General features: G+C 30.2%; 9 protein-coding genes and 1 non-coding gene across 10 annotated transcripts, besides 1 other annotated feature; 5 read left to right on the forward strand and 5 right to left on the reverse strand.

The window, feature by feature from the left end:
- Positions 1-220: 220 nt before the first annotated feature.
- TVAGG3_0342320 (Ankyrin repeat family) lies at positions 221-481 on the reverse strand (the record flags this gene model as incomplete). The annotated part of the gene is made up of 1 exon (XM_001313690.1): positions 221-481. The coding sequence occupies one exon, from the start codon at positions 479-481 to the stop codon at positions 221-223; it is 261 nt and encodes an 86-aa protein (XP_001313691.1).
- A 748-nt stretch (positions 482-1,229) lies between these two features.
- On the forward strand, positions 1,230-1,979 carry TVAGG3_0342330 (5'-flap endonuclease protein; the record flags this gene model as incomplete). Its single annotated transcript, XM_001313689.1, has 1 exon — positions 1,230-1,979. The coding sequence occupies one exon, from the start codon at positions 1,230-1,232 to the stop codon at positions 1,977-1,979; it is 750 nt and encodes a 249-aa protein (XP_001313690.1).
- Positions 1,980-2,212: 233 nt separating this feature from the next.
- Positions 2,213-2,995, reverse strand: TVAGG3_0342340 (cysteine S-palmitoyltransferase protein; the record flags this gene model as incomplete). Its single annotated transcript, XM_001313688.1, has 1 exon — positions 2,213-2,995. One exon carries the CDS (start codon positions 2,993-2,995, stop codon positions 2,213-2,215), a length of 783 nt encoding a protein of 260 aa, XP_001313689.1.
- A 270-nt stretch (positions 2,996-3,265) lies between these two features.
- Positions 3,266-3,828, reverse strand: TVAGG3_0342350 (uncharacterized protein; the record flags this gene model as incomplete). The annotated part of the gene is made up of 1 exon (XM_001313687.1): positions 3,309-3,800. The coding sequence occupies one exon, from the start codon at positions 3,798-3,800 to the stop codon at positions 3,309-3,311; it is 492 nt and encodes a 163-aa protein (XP_001313688.1).
- A 542-nt stretch (positions 3,829-4,370) lies between these two features.
- Positions 4,371-5,409: a mobile genetic element.
- Positions 5,410-5,834: 425 nt separating this feature from the next.
- On the reverse strand, positions 5,835-6,784 carry TVAGG3_0342370 (lipase; the record flags this gene model as incomplete). The annotated part of the gene is made up of 1 exon (XM_001313686.2): positions 5,873-6,748. The coding sequence occupies one exon, from the start codon at positions 6,746-6,748 to the stop codon at positions 5,873-5,875; it is 876 nt and encodes a 291-aa protein (XP_001313687.1).
- A 329-nt stretch (positions 6,785-7,113) lies between these two features.
- Positions 7,114-8,318, forward strand: TVAGG3_0342380 (uncharacterized protein; the record flags this gene model as incomplete). Its single annotated transcript, XM_001313685.1, has 1 exon — positions 7,813-8,235. The coding sequence occupies one exon, from the start codon at positions 7,813-7,815 to the stop codon at positions 8,233-8,235; it is 423 nt and encodes a 140-aa protein (XP_001313686.1).
- Positions 8,319-8,406: 88 nt separating this feature from the next.
- On the forward strand, positions 8,407-9,270 carry TVAGG3_0342390 (glycine-rich protein family; the record flags this gene model as incomplete). The annotated part of the gene is made up of 1 exon (XM_001313684.2): positions 8,780-9,262. The coding sequence occupies one exon, from the start codon at positions 8,780-8,782 to the stop codon at positions 9,260-9,262; it is 483 nt and encodes a 160-aa protein (XP_001313685.1).
- A 411-nt stretch (positions 9,271-9,681) lies between these two features.
- TVAGG3_0342400 (uncharacterized protein) lies at positions 9,682-10,286 on the forward strand (the record flags this gene model as incomplete). The annotated part of the gene is made up of 1 exon (XM_001313683.1): positions 9,682-10,239. The coding sequence occupies one exon, from the start codon at positions 9,682-9,684 to the stop codon at positions 10,237-10,239; it is 558 nt and encodes a 185-aa protein (XP_001313684.1).
- A 172-nt stretch (positions 10,287-10,458) lies between these two features.
- Positions 10,459-10,530, reverse strand: TVAGG3_0342410. The gene has a single exon. It is a non-coding gene; the product is annotated as a tRNA-Glu (tRNA).
- A 256-nt stretch (positions 10,531-10,786) lies between these two features.
- On the forward strand, positions 10,787-13,116 carry TVAGG3_0342420 (ubiquitin protein ligase binding; the record flags this gene model as incomplete). The annotated part of the gene is made up of 1 exon (XM_001313682.1): positions 10,801-12,969. One exon carries the CDS (start codon positions 10,801-10,803, stop codon positions 12,967-12,969), a length of 2,169 nt encoding a protein of 722 aa, XP_001313683.1.
- Between the last annotated feature and the right edge of the window lie 348 nt (positions 13,117-13,464).

Here is a 13,464-nt window from a genome sequence, read left to right on the forward strand (position 1 = left end):
ATATTTTTTTTTGTTATGTAACGTCACTCAAAAGTTTTGTTATGTTTTTGGTATCATTTTGTATTGCAATGATTAGAGTGGTTGACCCTGATCTATCTTTTGTATTAATATTAGCTCCATTTTGAAACAACGTGCAACTATTATTGTCTTCTGCATTGAATTCTGCACCTTGTAAAATAAGAAGTTTGATAATATCTTTGAATCCATGTAAAATAAGAAATTATATTAAATCATTAATGCCTTTTTGTACAGCAGTTTGAAGAGCAGTTAGAACGAAATCATTTTCTAAATTAGCATCCACGTCAGGTGAAAGAATAAGTTTAATTGCCCTTTTAAAACTAGATTCATATGCAAAATGAAGAGCCGTCATTCCATAATTTTTTTTTGCAAAAATATCCGAACCATATGAAATGAGAAGATTAGAAATATCTTTGTTATAATGCATTAATGCAATATGAAGAAGAGAATAATTTATCGACATATTTATATCAATGTCTACTCCATGAGAAACAAGAAATTCTGCAGAAGAAAATTATTTGAATTCACAAAGAAATGAATATGATAATCAACAATACCATGATAACTATATAATTCAAGTAAAGAAACAGGACCGAGCAGATACCAATTGTTGATTAGCTTTTTATTGTCATCAAATCCTTCTCTTCATGTGAAATAGATGAATAATTCTTTGGCATTATCCATAATTGCTCTCTAAAGACTTTTCTTTTTTCTTCGAAGAAATCAAGTGAATAATTCGACTTACAATTCTCTATCACAGGTTTATAGGTCTATGATAATAAAATCCCTTTTTAATCTGTGATATCTGACCTTAAAACATTTGGAATTGTTTGAATGGAATTTTTGGAAAGGTTTAGATGATGTTCATCAAAATGATTTTTAAAAACTGCTTTGTATTAATGAAGTATTTGAAATTGTAAGGTATAGATGTTGAAATAATGAAATAATTTTAAGAATTGCATTAAGCGTTGTATATTTGCTTTCGAATATTCCATTTCAAATATCAATATGAAATTTGTCGATAGCCTGTTTGTTGAGGGTAATCCTTGTGAAGTTTCATCATTACAGAATAGAATGCTCCTACCATGAATCAAAAAATGGAAAAAAAAGTCGTTCAGAATATTATCAAAAGGAATAATTTATAATATAATATAATAAAGATCAATCTCAAAGTCAATATTAGAATTCTTTTCCTTTGAATTATCATTTTTATGGAAACTTTTGCAGGTTGTTATATATTAAGAAGTCAAAACCCTCAATACAAAACGCACTGCTATATAGGCTTCACTGTAAATCCTCCTCGACGTATTAAACAGCATAATGGAGCTAGAGTTGGTGGAGCATTTAAAACTCATACGATGAGACCATGGGAAATGACATTGGTTGTATGGGGTTTTCCAACAAAAAAGCTTGCTCTTAAGTTTGAATGGACTTGGCAGCATCCAACTGAAGCAAAATCATTGAAACATATTAATTTCGAGGAATTTTATCAAAGAGAAGGCGGACCTCGTAAATACAATACGAATTTAAAGATTTTAAAGGAAATGTTGCTTTCCCAGCAATGGAATAGATTATCCTTAAGAATTTGCGTCCAATGTAAAGACGTTTACGAAATGTTGTTACAGCCACCAGTCCTCCCACAACATATTAAAATAGAATTGGGAAGTATTAATGATTTACCGATTGATTCTCATGGATTTCCATCACCTGGTGAATATGGAAATACTCCATGTCCTTTATGCAATGAATCAGAACCTCCTTATAATATGAATTGGGTTGTTTGTCCATTTTGTGGTACATTAATGCACCTAAAATGCATGGCGCTGAGACTTATCTCACAAAGCCCATCTGCAGGCACAGCTCTAATACCTACACATGGTTCTTGTCCTTCTTGCAAAGAAAATATAATTTGGAGAGATCTTGTTGAATTAAGGAATCAAATTCAAGACGAAGAAGAATAACTAATAGTTTTGCATCCCAATGCTAGTTATCATCAAATGTAAAATGATGAGAAAAAATTATTTTCCCATCTTGCATTAATTGAGTAATTCTTGTTTGTTATGTTATTATTATATTAGAATAAATGTTTGTTATCTATGGTGAAATGAATTTTCAAATGAATATTTAAAAAAAAAATTGGAAAATATGTAAAATACAAAACAAACAGTTTATAGAAATATATTTGTATGAATCATTATGTTGGTGGATTCATATTCACATTAGTTGAATTGTTATTAACATATTCTGGAAATTCAGCATCATTCCAGGTGAATGCATCTGATGGTGGGCGTATTGGGACGAAGAAATGAAAGATTGTTGGGTAAATTTCTTTCAAATTGCTGCAATTTCCATGATCATATGGATTTATACTGAATGATTGGTAAGATTCAATTGTTGGCTTACTCTGACCTATTCTAAACACATAAGAAAGTCCAAATAATATGAAAACTGCTCCAAACATCACTGCAACAATACCTCCTGTTTGATTTCCTTTGTTTGCAAAGAGCATAGCAGCAATTAGGATGAGTTGAACTCCTCCATAAAAGCTAACTAATATGAATCCTTTGATGTTATATAAGCCAACACAGTTTCCAATGGCAGGACAATGATGATCAAAATAAATTACGCATTTGTTACAAGTCGAACAATGATGTGTTCTCTTTGGCTTCGGATACGAGCATTTAGGACATTTAGGAATGTTTTCAAGATCATGTGGAATTTCACCTTTCAAAATATTGTCTTTTATACCTTGATTTTCATAATAACTTTCAATATATCCTGGATCAAGCCAGCAGCAAACAAAATATGACCATAGCCACAAAATTCCAAGAAAATAATAAATTCCGCTAATAATTTGTGATGCTAAAGTAGGATATTTGCAGAATAAATAAATATTGCATCCCAGACCTCCAAACCAAAGAAGTAAAACTGTTATTCGGCCAGGTAGTTGATCACCTCTTATCACTGCAAATTTCATAAAAAAAACTGACAAAAATTTATTGAAAATTACATTATAGTTATTATTTGTTTTTCCTTTGATCTATTGTCTTAAAAACAATTTTTAGCAAATATAAAACGAAATTGTTAATTTCTTGATGGAAAACAATTCAACTTTTGGATTTCTGATTGTTAGTGATTCTTGTATAGATTGATCTGAAACAATTCTTAGTGATCCAAGTATATTCGATGTTGGAAAATACAATGAAAAAAAATATCAATTAGATATATTACTAATATTTATAAATAATAACAAACAAAAGATAGAAATGCAGAAAATATATAAAATTCTGCTATAAATCGTTTGGAATTAAGACCAAAGATAATGGATGCGAGGATGATGATGAATCATCATCTGGTTTAAGCTTGTCTAATGCGGTATCACCAGCCGATGATTCTTCTTCATCAGCATAGAAGTATTCGAAGTCTTGGGAAATTACAATTTGCCTGTTAAAGGGTAAGAAATCCTCTTTCGTGATTGTAAATACATCTAGAGATTCTGTTTTATAAATCGTTCTAAGATCCATTGAAGTTATTTCATCTGAGTTGGCATCTTCGTATTCAGGCTCTTTTTTCTGGCATAATTTACTCCAATACCCCTTTGGTACTAGGAAAAACAGAACTGATGCAACTATACTAGTTATAACGATAATGATAATAATTATTGAACCAGAAATAATAACTGCTTGCTGATTTGCTGATGGTGATGGAGATGGCGGTGGTCTGATCCTTGGTGGAGGTCTGCATTTTGTAAAAAATATATAAAAAAAGAAGAGGAAAATCATGATTTTAATTAAAAAAAACTGACGAAAATTTTTTTATTATTTATGAAAAAAAAATCATTGGATTGAGGAGGAACCATATAAAAAAAGTGTGTTTTTAGCATGATTTCATGATATAGTTTTGTTTGTTTCGAATAACTCTTATTAGAGGAAACCAATATTCAAAAAAAATCATTTTGATATTTATTTGAGTTTCTTTTGTTTTCCTATGAATATGTCATAAATAATGTTTAAAAATTAAATTATCTTAGCAATTTTATGACAAAAAAAAATTAAATAAATAAAAAGTTTGTTATTACCCATCTAAATTTTCTAATTGTAAAATTTTGAATATTTTTCGGAAATTGAGGGTGTTAATTTGAAAAGTGGCTTTCAATTGATTTTTTAATTCAAAATATAATTTTGTAGATATATTAATTATGTATAGTATAATATAATATTATTAGTTTAACAAATTCAATCAATTCAAAATCCATCCTTCTGAATTCTGATACAGATCCATAAAAATATAAAAAATTAAAATAAAGCTAAATTCTCGCTTTGAAAAAGATTTTTAAAGATACTAAATATTAAGGGTGCACCCGTATGTATGTTTATTTGAGAGGAGGAGGATTACCCTCTCAATTTTGAGGGATTCGTTAGTTTATTTTCTCGATGAATATGCAATAAAATTTGATTTTTACCTTATCAATATACTTCATATAATATACACATGTTCATGTAAAAACTTTTTCCAAAATCCTCAGGAATTAAGGGATTTTTGAATTTTAAGAATTTTTTTCGAATTTTTTCGAAAAAAAAATATTTTCAGAACAGCCTTAACGGCTAAGATTTAGGAACAATGTTAAGTATCAAAAAGAAAGGAGGTCTGATATAGACAACATATATCGTTGAAGGTTGAAAAAATCTCTAATATTTGAGCCCAAAATTTCAAATTTTAATTTTTTGAAAAAAGAGGCCACCCGTATGTACGTTTATTTGAGAGGAGGAGGATTATATTTTTGAAAGGGTGAAACATTATGAATATGTTAATTATATAATAATATGTATTATTATAAAAAAGAAAAAATAAAGCACGTTAAAATTTTTCTTTCTTGATTTTTTACAAAATCTACTTAGAATTATGCAAAATATGACTAAATAATTATAAATTTCAAGTTAAATTTTAATTTTGATAAATAATTTAAATTTCAAAATATCAAGTTCAGTTCGACTATGTATGTAGTAATTCCTCAATAAAGTGCCAAAACCCTATTAAAATATATGAACATTTTCAACATTTTAATGTTTTTATTTAAAAATTTGATGGAATATGAGCTTCAAACAATTATTATGTAAATAAAAATAATTAAATATATGTATTTATTCGTATTACAACCGTAGTAAGTCGATTCTTCCTTTCTTCTACTGAGATTTGAATTTGATTTCGAATTGTAAAGAGATTCAAAGGGAAAATACTAGCGGATAAAAACTACCTCCATGAAAGGGTCATAATGGAGTCAAGTTGTATTTTTTGATATTTTTTGCTTTTCGAGCCTAAATAGGTAGCCAAGATAATGCCTAAAAATAAGGTTCTAAATTCTGAAGTTTACATGATCCTCTCGTGTGCACCCTTAATTACCATTAAATAAAAATTTATCAATTACTGAGATCTATTCATGTTCATTCACGGTGACACCCCTCATATTTTACATAGATTAATATGAGGATACAGTTATATAGAAAATATCTTGCTAAGCCTTTCAGATGGCGATATATAAGGACTATAACCATCACACTTATAAGGAAACATTTCAAGATTGAGAAAGTGTGTCCATGCAGCCTTAAATGATCTTTAAAACTATGCATAGTTATCTTTACCTTCAAGGTGGTAACATGTACAATATTTGAGATGATTATTTTTCGATATGAAAATGAAATTGTAATACATAATATGGAATCAGGCAAAAAATTACTAATAAGTGATGAAGAATATTGGTACATGTTATGAAATTAGAAAAATTTAGGTAAATAAAGAAAAAAAAAAGAAATATATAAATCAAAACAAAATATTTAACAAAAATACAACAAATACATTATTCTGTAGTATATTTGGAAAAGTGTTCAATATAATTAATGAGGTAATGATCAATTATTGAGTGGGGATCTTGAGGAACGCGATTTATTTGTTTATTTTGATCTACAATGGTTTCTGTAATATTATTAGTATTACTCATACCTATCCAATAGCATTTGCCCCCTGGAACTGTAGATAAGCGGAATACTTTTTTATTTGTAAGTTTATCGTAGATATCTGATGTCTGTTCTGTTAGCAAACTCATAAAATGTGGTTTGAGATTGATTTTTGTGCCATCATCGAATTTGTTAAGCAGCTGAGCAAAAGTATTATTAATTTGGTCTTTTGTAAGGCCAGAAACAGTACCATAAGTTGACCTTATGTAATCAGAATGAATGTTAATACTATTAGTGCTAACGTAATCGTGTGCGTTGATTATTGTTGCAGAATAGTTTTTAATCAATAAAGAACCTTCATAATCAATTGACGGAACTGGTCCAAATCCTACTGAGTATACATTATTGATAGAATGATTATAGTAGTGAATAATTAAATTCAAAATATGGGCAACAGAAGCTCCATATGAATGCCCGGTGATGTATATCTCTGAGTATTTCTGATTGAGATAATATCCGATCTTATTAAATGTGTTTATCGATGCGCGATAGTAACCTGCTGGAAAAGTACCGTATTGAGTCCTTAATTCTGCACTATCAACAAGTGTATCTAAGTCATATTGTGAAGCTGATCCGCGAATTGCAATAACAAGTCTAGATCCTTCGGAATTGATACTAAATTTGGGATAATACTTTGCATTATGTGTAAAATTAAATAAAAGAGTCGAATTTTTAATGGTTAATTTTGGATTATACTCTCTCGTAGAATAATCCAGCATTCGTTTCATTGTAAGTAGAGAAATATTCATTTTTGGATGGAAAAAAAAAATAATCGTTCCAAACAACTCTTTCAATGGAAATATATTAAAATTGGGTTTTCCTATTTATGCTTAACTCAGAACTATGAAAACCAAATTGATTCAATCGGATAATGTCACTTTTTTCAAATGATGAGATAAAAGAATAGTCATTTCTCAGTCAAAATAATAAGCAATTCATGGCCCACATGAGAATCAAATAAACCAAATCATATAACACCACATATACCTGAATATAATCAGTTGTTGCTTATCTCTTACCCTTTATTTCAATAGTTTTTTTTACATCGTTTTTGATTTGATAGAGAAAAAAAAATTTTATTTGCAGGATGATAAATTTATCTCTTTTTGTTCATTTCATCCCGCATTTTCTTTTACTTTTGATTTCATGGAAGATGACACTTGGCCCTGGAGTCCTTTTCTTTCATAAACTCAAATGTTTCAGCTTATTAAAGACACCCATATTTAACGCTGAAGATTTACATGATTCAACGCAAAGCAACAACGATAAAGCATCAAATTCTTTTACTCTCAACGCATTTCAACTTGTTAAAATCCCATTAGTTCAAGATTTCTTTTTCTTACTCGGATTACCAGGTTTATATTTCTTCTTATACGCGATTTATCATATCTATAAGTATGAGTTTATGGAACCTGATATATCTTTGTTCTATTTAACAATACTCTTGTTAATTATTCCTTGTTTCAAATTATTGAAGATGGAAAGAGAATATTTATCATACTATCCTATATTCTATGTCCTAATGGCATTTAATTTTACGGCATTTTTGTATTTTACTCGTTTTCTTGATTTTGGTAACCTTACAAAACGAGATTACATAGAATTAGCAATTATTTCATTCCTTGAATCAGTTTTCTTTTCACCTGCTGGCATTATTCCGGGAAGAAATTACTATAATTACGTTCATCCTGATCTTGATCTCGTAAACTATTCAGGGTTCCGTTCAATATTGCTCACACTTTATTCCAAGTTCAGTATGTCACTTATTTATGTTTGGCATTATATGAATTTAGTTGATTTGATTGCTTTCTTTATTATTGCCTTAGCAAAGGATTTCCATACTGCAGTTAATTTCATCATTATATCAACAACAGTATTCTGCCTTCTAAACTTCGTTGTTACAAAGAAAATGATACAATTCCAACTAATTACTCTTCTTCTCCCTTTCTTCAGGGTTTCGAAGACCAAAGAAGCTCCAAAGCTCAAGGCACTTATAAGATCCCTAGGACCACATACTTTTGGCATGTGTGTACTTCCAATTGCACAAATTCTTCTTTTGATGTACATTGTTCAATGTTATATTACTAAGAAAGATGCTACGTTCTTCCTCGCTATACTATTAAATGGTATTTGCATTCAAGCATCTCAAACTTTGATTTCTCTGAAATTAACAATTGGAAATCCATTTGGATTATCACTATTCTAATCATAAATTTTTTGTTTTGAACATAAAATCTCTAAGCACATTTTCAATTTTTTTTTTGAAAATTTTTGGTTCATTTAAAAATGGCAAGAAGAAAGTGTAATAAATTTTTGCAAAGTTTCCTTTCAAAAAATTGATAGAATTGTAAATCGTAAATTTTTTTTTTCAATGGATCGAAATTTCAACTATAAATAAGTTTTATTATACAGGCTATATTCAAAACGCCACATTTTCATCAGGAATATATATATTAAAAGTATGGGGTTCTCAAGGTGGAGTTATTGGTGATATAACTTCTGGCCTTGGAGCTTATACAGAAGGTATTATCAAATTACGTCAAGATACAAAACTTAACATTTATGTAGGTCAACAAGGTGAATGCAAGAATTACCCAATAACAAGTATTTTTTATAATGGTGGTGGAAATTCGAATGGTGAAAACAATGAAAAATCCTGCACAGGAGGCGGTGCTACGTTCATAACTTTTGATGGCAATGTTAGAGACATCATAATTATTTCAGGCGCCGGAGGAGGTGCTAAAAAGCATATGAAAGGTGGTTACGGAGGGAAAATTGCTGGAAATGGTGAAGGTAGCGATGGTTATTTTGGTATGGGTGCTACTATTTCCTCTCCAGGCCGTGGAGGGAAGTATCCTGGTAACCAAAACCCATATTATCCTAGTTGTGATGCCGAGAGTGGCACTTTTTTGAAAGGTGGCAATGCCTGTTCAACAGCCACAGTAGCGTCTGGTGGTGGTGGAAGCGGATATTATGGCGGAGGTGGTGGTGCTGATCAGGCAGCTGGTGGGGGAGGTAGTAGCTTTGCTAGCAACTTCCTCAAGAATGTAATATTTAAAAATGGAAATGAAGAATTCATCCAGCCAGACGGGAGCACTAAAATTGGGCACTCTGGAGATGGATTTGTTTCTATAGAAAAATTATCTGCTCTAACTATTCAATGCAATTATAATAATTATAGCTTGTTGTCTGTTATCAACATGTTTTCTTTAATTTTTATATCTAGTGAATAAAATATATCAAGCATCAAATGTTTTTAATTAATTTTTTTTTTTATGAAATCATAGACTATGATCTCAATGTTGGAATTTGACAATCTTTTGACATCACTAAAACTTAATTTGAACATTGAGATCAATTGAATTCAATATATCGATATTTAAAAAATGATGAAATGAACCATTATAATCTTTTTCATTGATATATGCACCTTGTGGAAAATTCTCATCTAAGGGAGTTCATATGATCTTCCTTTCTTATTTGATATTGAATTATTTTGTTCCATTTTTTCATAAAATATATTCAAAAACCAATAAGATAGTCGACAGCATATGTCTGTTTAAAACGCAAATGGTTGTTTAGGCAAATCGAATCTTCTTGGCAGATTAATTGTCATTTGACATCAACTCAAATTTTGAATTAAAACATTAGAATGCTATTTCTTCTATCTCTTTCAAACAGCTACGTATTTGATTTTCAGCCAAAAGTATCTGACGAATACGCTACTTTATTGCGCCCCTATAGCGGTCGCATTTCAATCTTTAATCACAAACGTGATAATCTCGAAAAAGATTATTCAACAACTGATCTCAATTCCATTGTTGATCAAATATCCAATGATTTCCATCTCGAAAATGAAAGAGTTGCTTTTTATTTTGGACGTACAAAACATGCAAAATTATCCAAACAAGTTTTCTATAGGATTGATTTTAATCAAAGAGATAGGATGGCAAGATCCGTATACCTTGCTGGCACTGTATTTAAAGTCACTAAAGAAAATGGTGTTTATAATATTAAATGCCGTCAAGCAAGAATAACAGGTTCTCTTCAAGCAATATTTTCTGCTAGAAAAGGAGATTTAATTCCAAATGATGAACCTCGATGGGTTATTTCAGCCTATCAGCAATTGACGGGAGAACAAATTACTCAGGTCTACAATTTAATGTACAAGCAGATTGAAGGCCAACTCAATGCCTATAAATCCATTTAAACATTGAAACGTTTAAATATTTTGCAAACGTACTCCTTTTTTTCTTGAATAAGTTATCTAATTCCTCATAAAATAAAATGCTCTAAAAATAGCATATGCATATTCGATGTAATCAAATCATATCAAATGAATTTGCCGTGATTCCAAATATCATAATTGTAATTCATTTGATCCATAACATTTGTAAAACACAGATTTTCAAAAAAAATTAAAAAAGTATTCCGATACGGGGAGTCGAACCCCGATCCTGTGGATGAAAACCACATATCCTAACCGCTGAACGATATCGGATTTACATTAACCTATTCTAAGATTAATTGGTAATAAATAAATATCACTTTTTCATATTGATTAATTGTTTTTTCTGAAATATATTAGTATTTATGATATATTATGTAAATTTCGTCATTTAGTCAAAGAATATTGATTTGGATTTCAAAAAACTTTGAATCTTCAAAATAATGACATTGATGCTGTGAACAATATTTATGATATGACTAATAGCTTACAAACATTCAACAAAAACATAAACTTCCTTGAGGGAACCAAAAAAAAAAGTCAATGAAAAGGAAGTCACCAGCAGGAACCATTGATTCTTTCTTTAATGCATCAAAAGAAAAGAAGCAGGCTTCCATTGATGAGTTAATGCCTATACCCCGCAGGCAATTGACTGTACAAAAAACGCAGCAACAAAAAGGAGTAATTCATATACAAATTCCTTCACTTTCAGACGAATCATCGATCAATGAGGATAAAATAAAAGAAATTATGGCATATCTCAAAGAAGGAATTCATCTTCTTTTTGATGATAAAATTCAAAATGCAAATTTTGCAAAACTCTTTACGAATGTTGAATACATTTGTCGTAACAAGACTCCAGAATATCTTTACAAGTCAATTTCTGAGGATATGCAAGAAGCTGCACTGAATTTTATCAATTCCATCTCAGAAGAGTTCGATATCACCTTGATATCCCAAAAAATATCATTATTTGAGAAATGCCTTGATTATTTCCTCCGTACTTTCCTATACCTCGATCGTTCTTATATATTTCCACTGAGAATTGACGGATTCACAAGTTTGTCAGAGATAGTCTACTCGTATATCAGAAATGGAATGAGCAAAGAACTTGCTGATCTCATTTCTGATCAGATTCTCATTACTATTTCGAAATATCGTCTTCATGAGGAAATTAAGCTCTCTGAACTCAAAACAGGCCTCAATTTTGCCAAATCTACGAAGTTCTACAACGACCATCTCGAACCTACTCTTCTAATCCAAACAAAAGATTATTTCGAAGATATATCTTCTCATCTCAGTCTAAAAGACCTAATTAACTGGAATTACAGCTCCAAAGAGATAGAGACACAACTTCAGGAGTGTGGTCTTGAGAAATCCACTTATTTATCCATTGATTCCATGCAAAATGAAATTGTTCTCAAAAAAGCCGGCCAAAGGGTACTTTTTTCACAAGAATTCTATGATATGATTGATCAATTCGACAAAGAAGAGCTCAAAAGAGTTGTTTCGACCTTTGACAAAGAAGAATTGCGAAAATTATTATTAAAGTCCGTTTCCTCATATTTTTCGACCAAAATCAAATCCACAATACAGAGTTCAACCGATCAGACCCTTATTCCAGACATTTTGCGCATTATTTCGAAGATATCAGATTTTGATCAATTTATTTTCGAAAATTCGCGTGATGCAGTCAAAACCATCAATGAATCTGTATCAGCGTCCATGTCCAGTCAAAGAGACCACATTGCTGAGTATCTTGCCCGTTACATTGACAGTGGCAATCCATTAGTTGGCCCGTCATTAATTCTATTCAAATTAATCGACGCGAGTGAGGTTTTTGAGAGCACGTACTTCCACTTATTTGGTCGGAGATTTTTATCATGGAATGTCGATGTCCAAAGGGAGAACGAGTTGATAGATACACTCCAAATGAATGCATCTAAGGAGTACACTGATAGATTGGTCAAAACAATCAACGATTATAATCAAAGTAAGAGAATCTTGCAGCCAACGAGTGATGGAATGGAATACAAGGCAATGGCATTGTACGAAAGAGACTGGAGTACGAATGAAGGCGAAATTAAGTTCCCAGAACAAATTGAAATATTAAATGAAGAATTCAAGAAGAGATACATGAAGCAACAGAAGACTGATAGTCACATAGTGTTACACTTCTCGGCCGCACTCTCCAATTGCGTTTTGAAGGTAAATAATAAAAGTGAAATCAAAATGTCGGGAGAACAGGCCATAATTGTATTACTACTATCAGAAAAAGGTCCTATGAATGTTGACGACATCCACAATCATACAGGAATCAACGAATCCCAGATAAAAATAAATTTAGATATTTTATCTAAAAAACCACTGAATTTGTTGATAAAAGGTGATGATGATAAGTGGTCAGTTAACAAAGATGCTCAATTCCCTGAGAATTACAGTTATCCGTCAACAAGAAGTGGAAATCTTCAGTTGCAAAGAGCTGTTATTGATAACGATATCAACTACATAAGAACTAATATGATTATGTCATGTATGTACAAGATATTGAAAGAATTTAAGACCCTGAAGTTGGAAGAACTCATTTCAAGGGTAAAGAAACAGTTGAACTTCTTCCCTGAAACAGAGAAGTTGATGTTCGTAATAAATGACCTCAAAAATAAAGATGTGCTGACTCAGGACGAAAACCACGTAATTAGATACGTGCCTTAACTGTATAAATTGTTTTATTTATTATAAATCTACATTTTTTGTTTGATTTTTAATGTTTTATCGAAAAATTCAAAATAAAATTTCATGATTTTGATCATTTTCTTTTAAAAATCTATTGAATATGATTTATTATGATTAGAAATTGATATTATCCCTTGATGTTCTTTGATTATTTCAGAAATTCAAAATTTTTTTTTGTAATTTGTATGATTTTCTTAAAAACATCTACTCATATCGATTTGAATTGATAATTAATGAATGATTTGTTTTATCTGATCTTATTTTGTTATAAATTCTAAATTTATTTTCATGAATTTAATGTTTTTTTATAAAATTTATGGATAAACTAATTTAACATGTAAAATTATTATAATTCATTCATATGGATTTGTTGAATACTTTCTTGATTTTTCCAAATTTTTCTTGTTTTTGAAAAAATGAAAATAATTTTAACAATTTTGATGTTCAAATTATCGATTTTGAAAAAAATTTGGA

Source organism: Trichomonas vaginalis, chromosome V, assembly GCF_026262505.1.
Source record: "Trichomonas vaginalis G3 chromosome V, whole genome shotgun sequence".
Taxonomy (NCBI): domain Eukaryota; phylum Parabasalia; order Trichomonadida; family Trichomonadidae; genus Trichomonas; species Trichomonas vaginalis.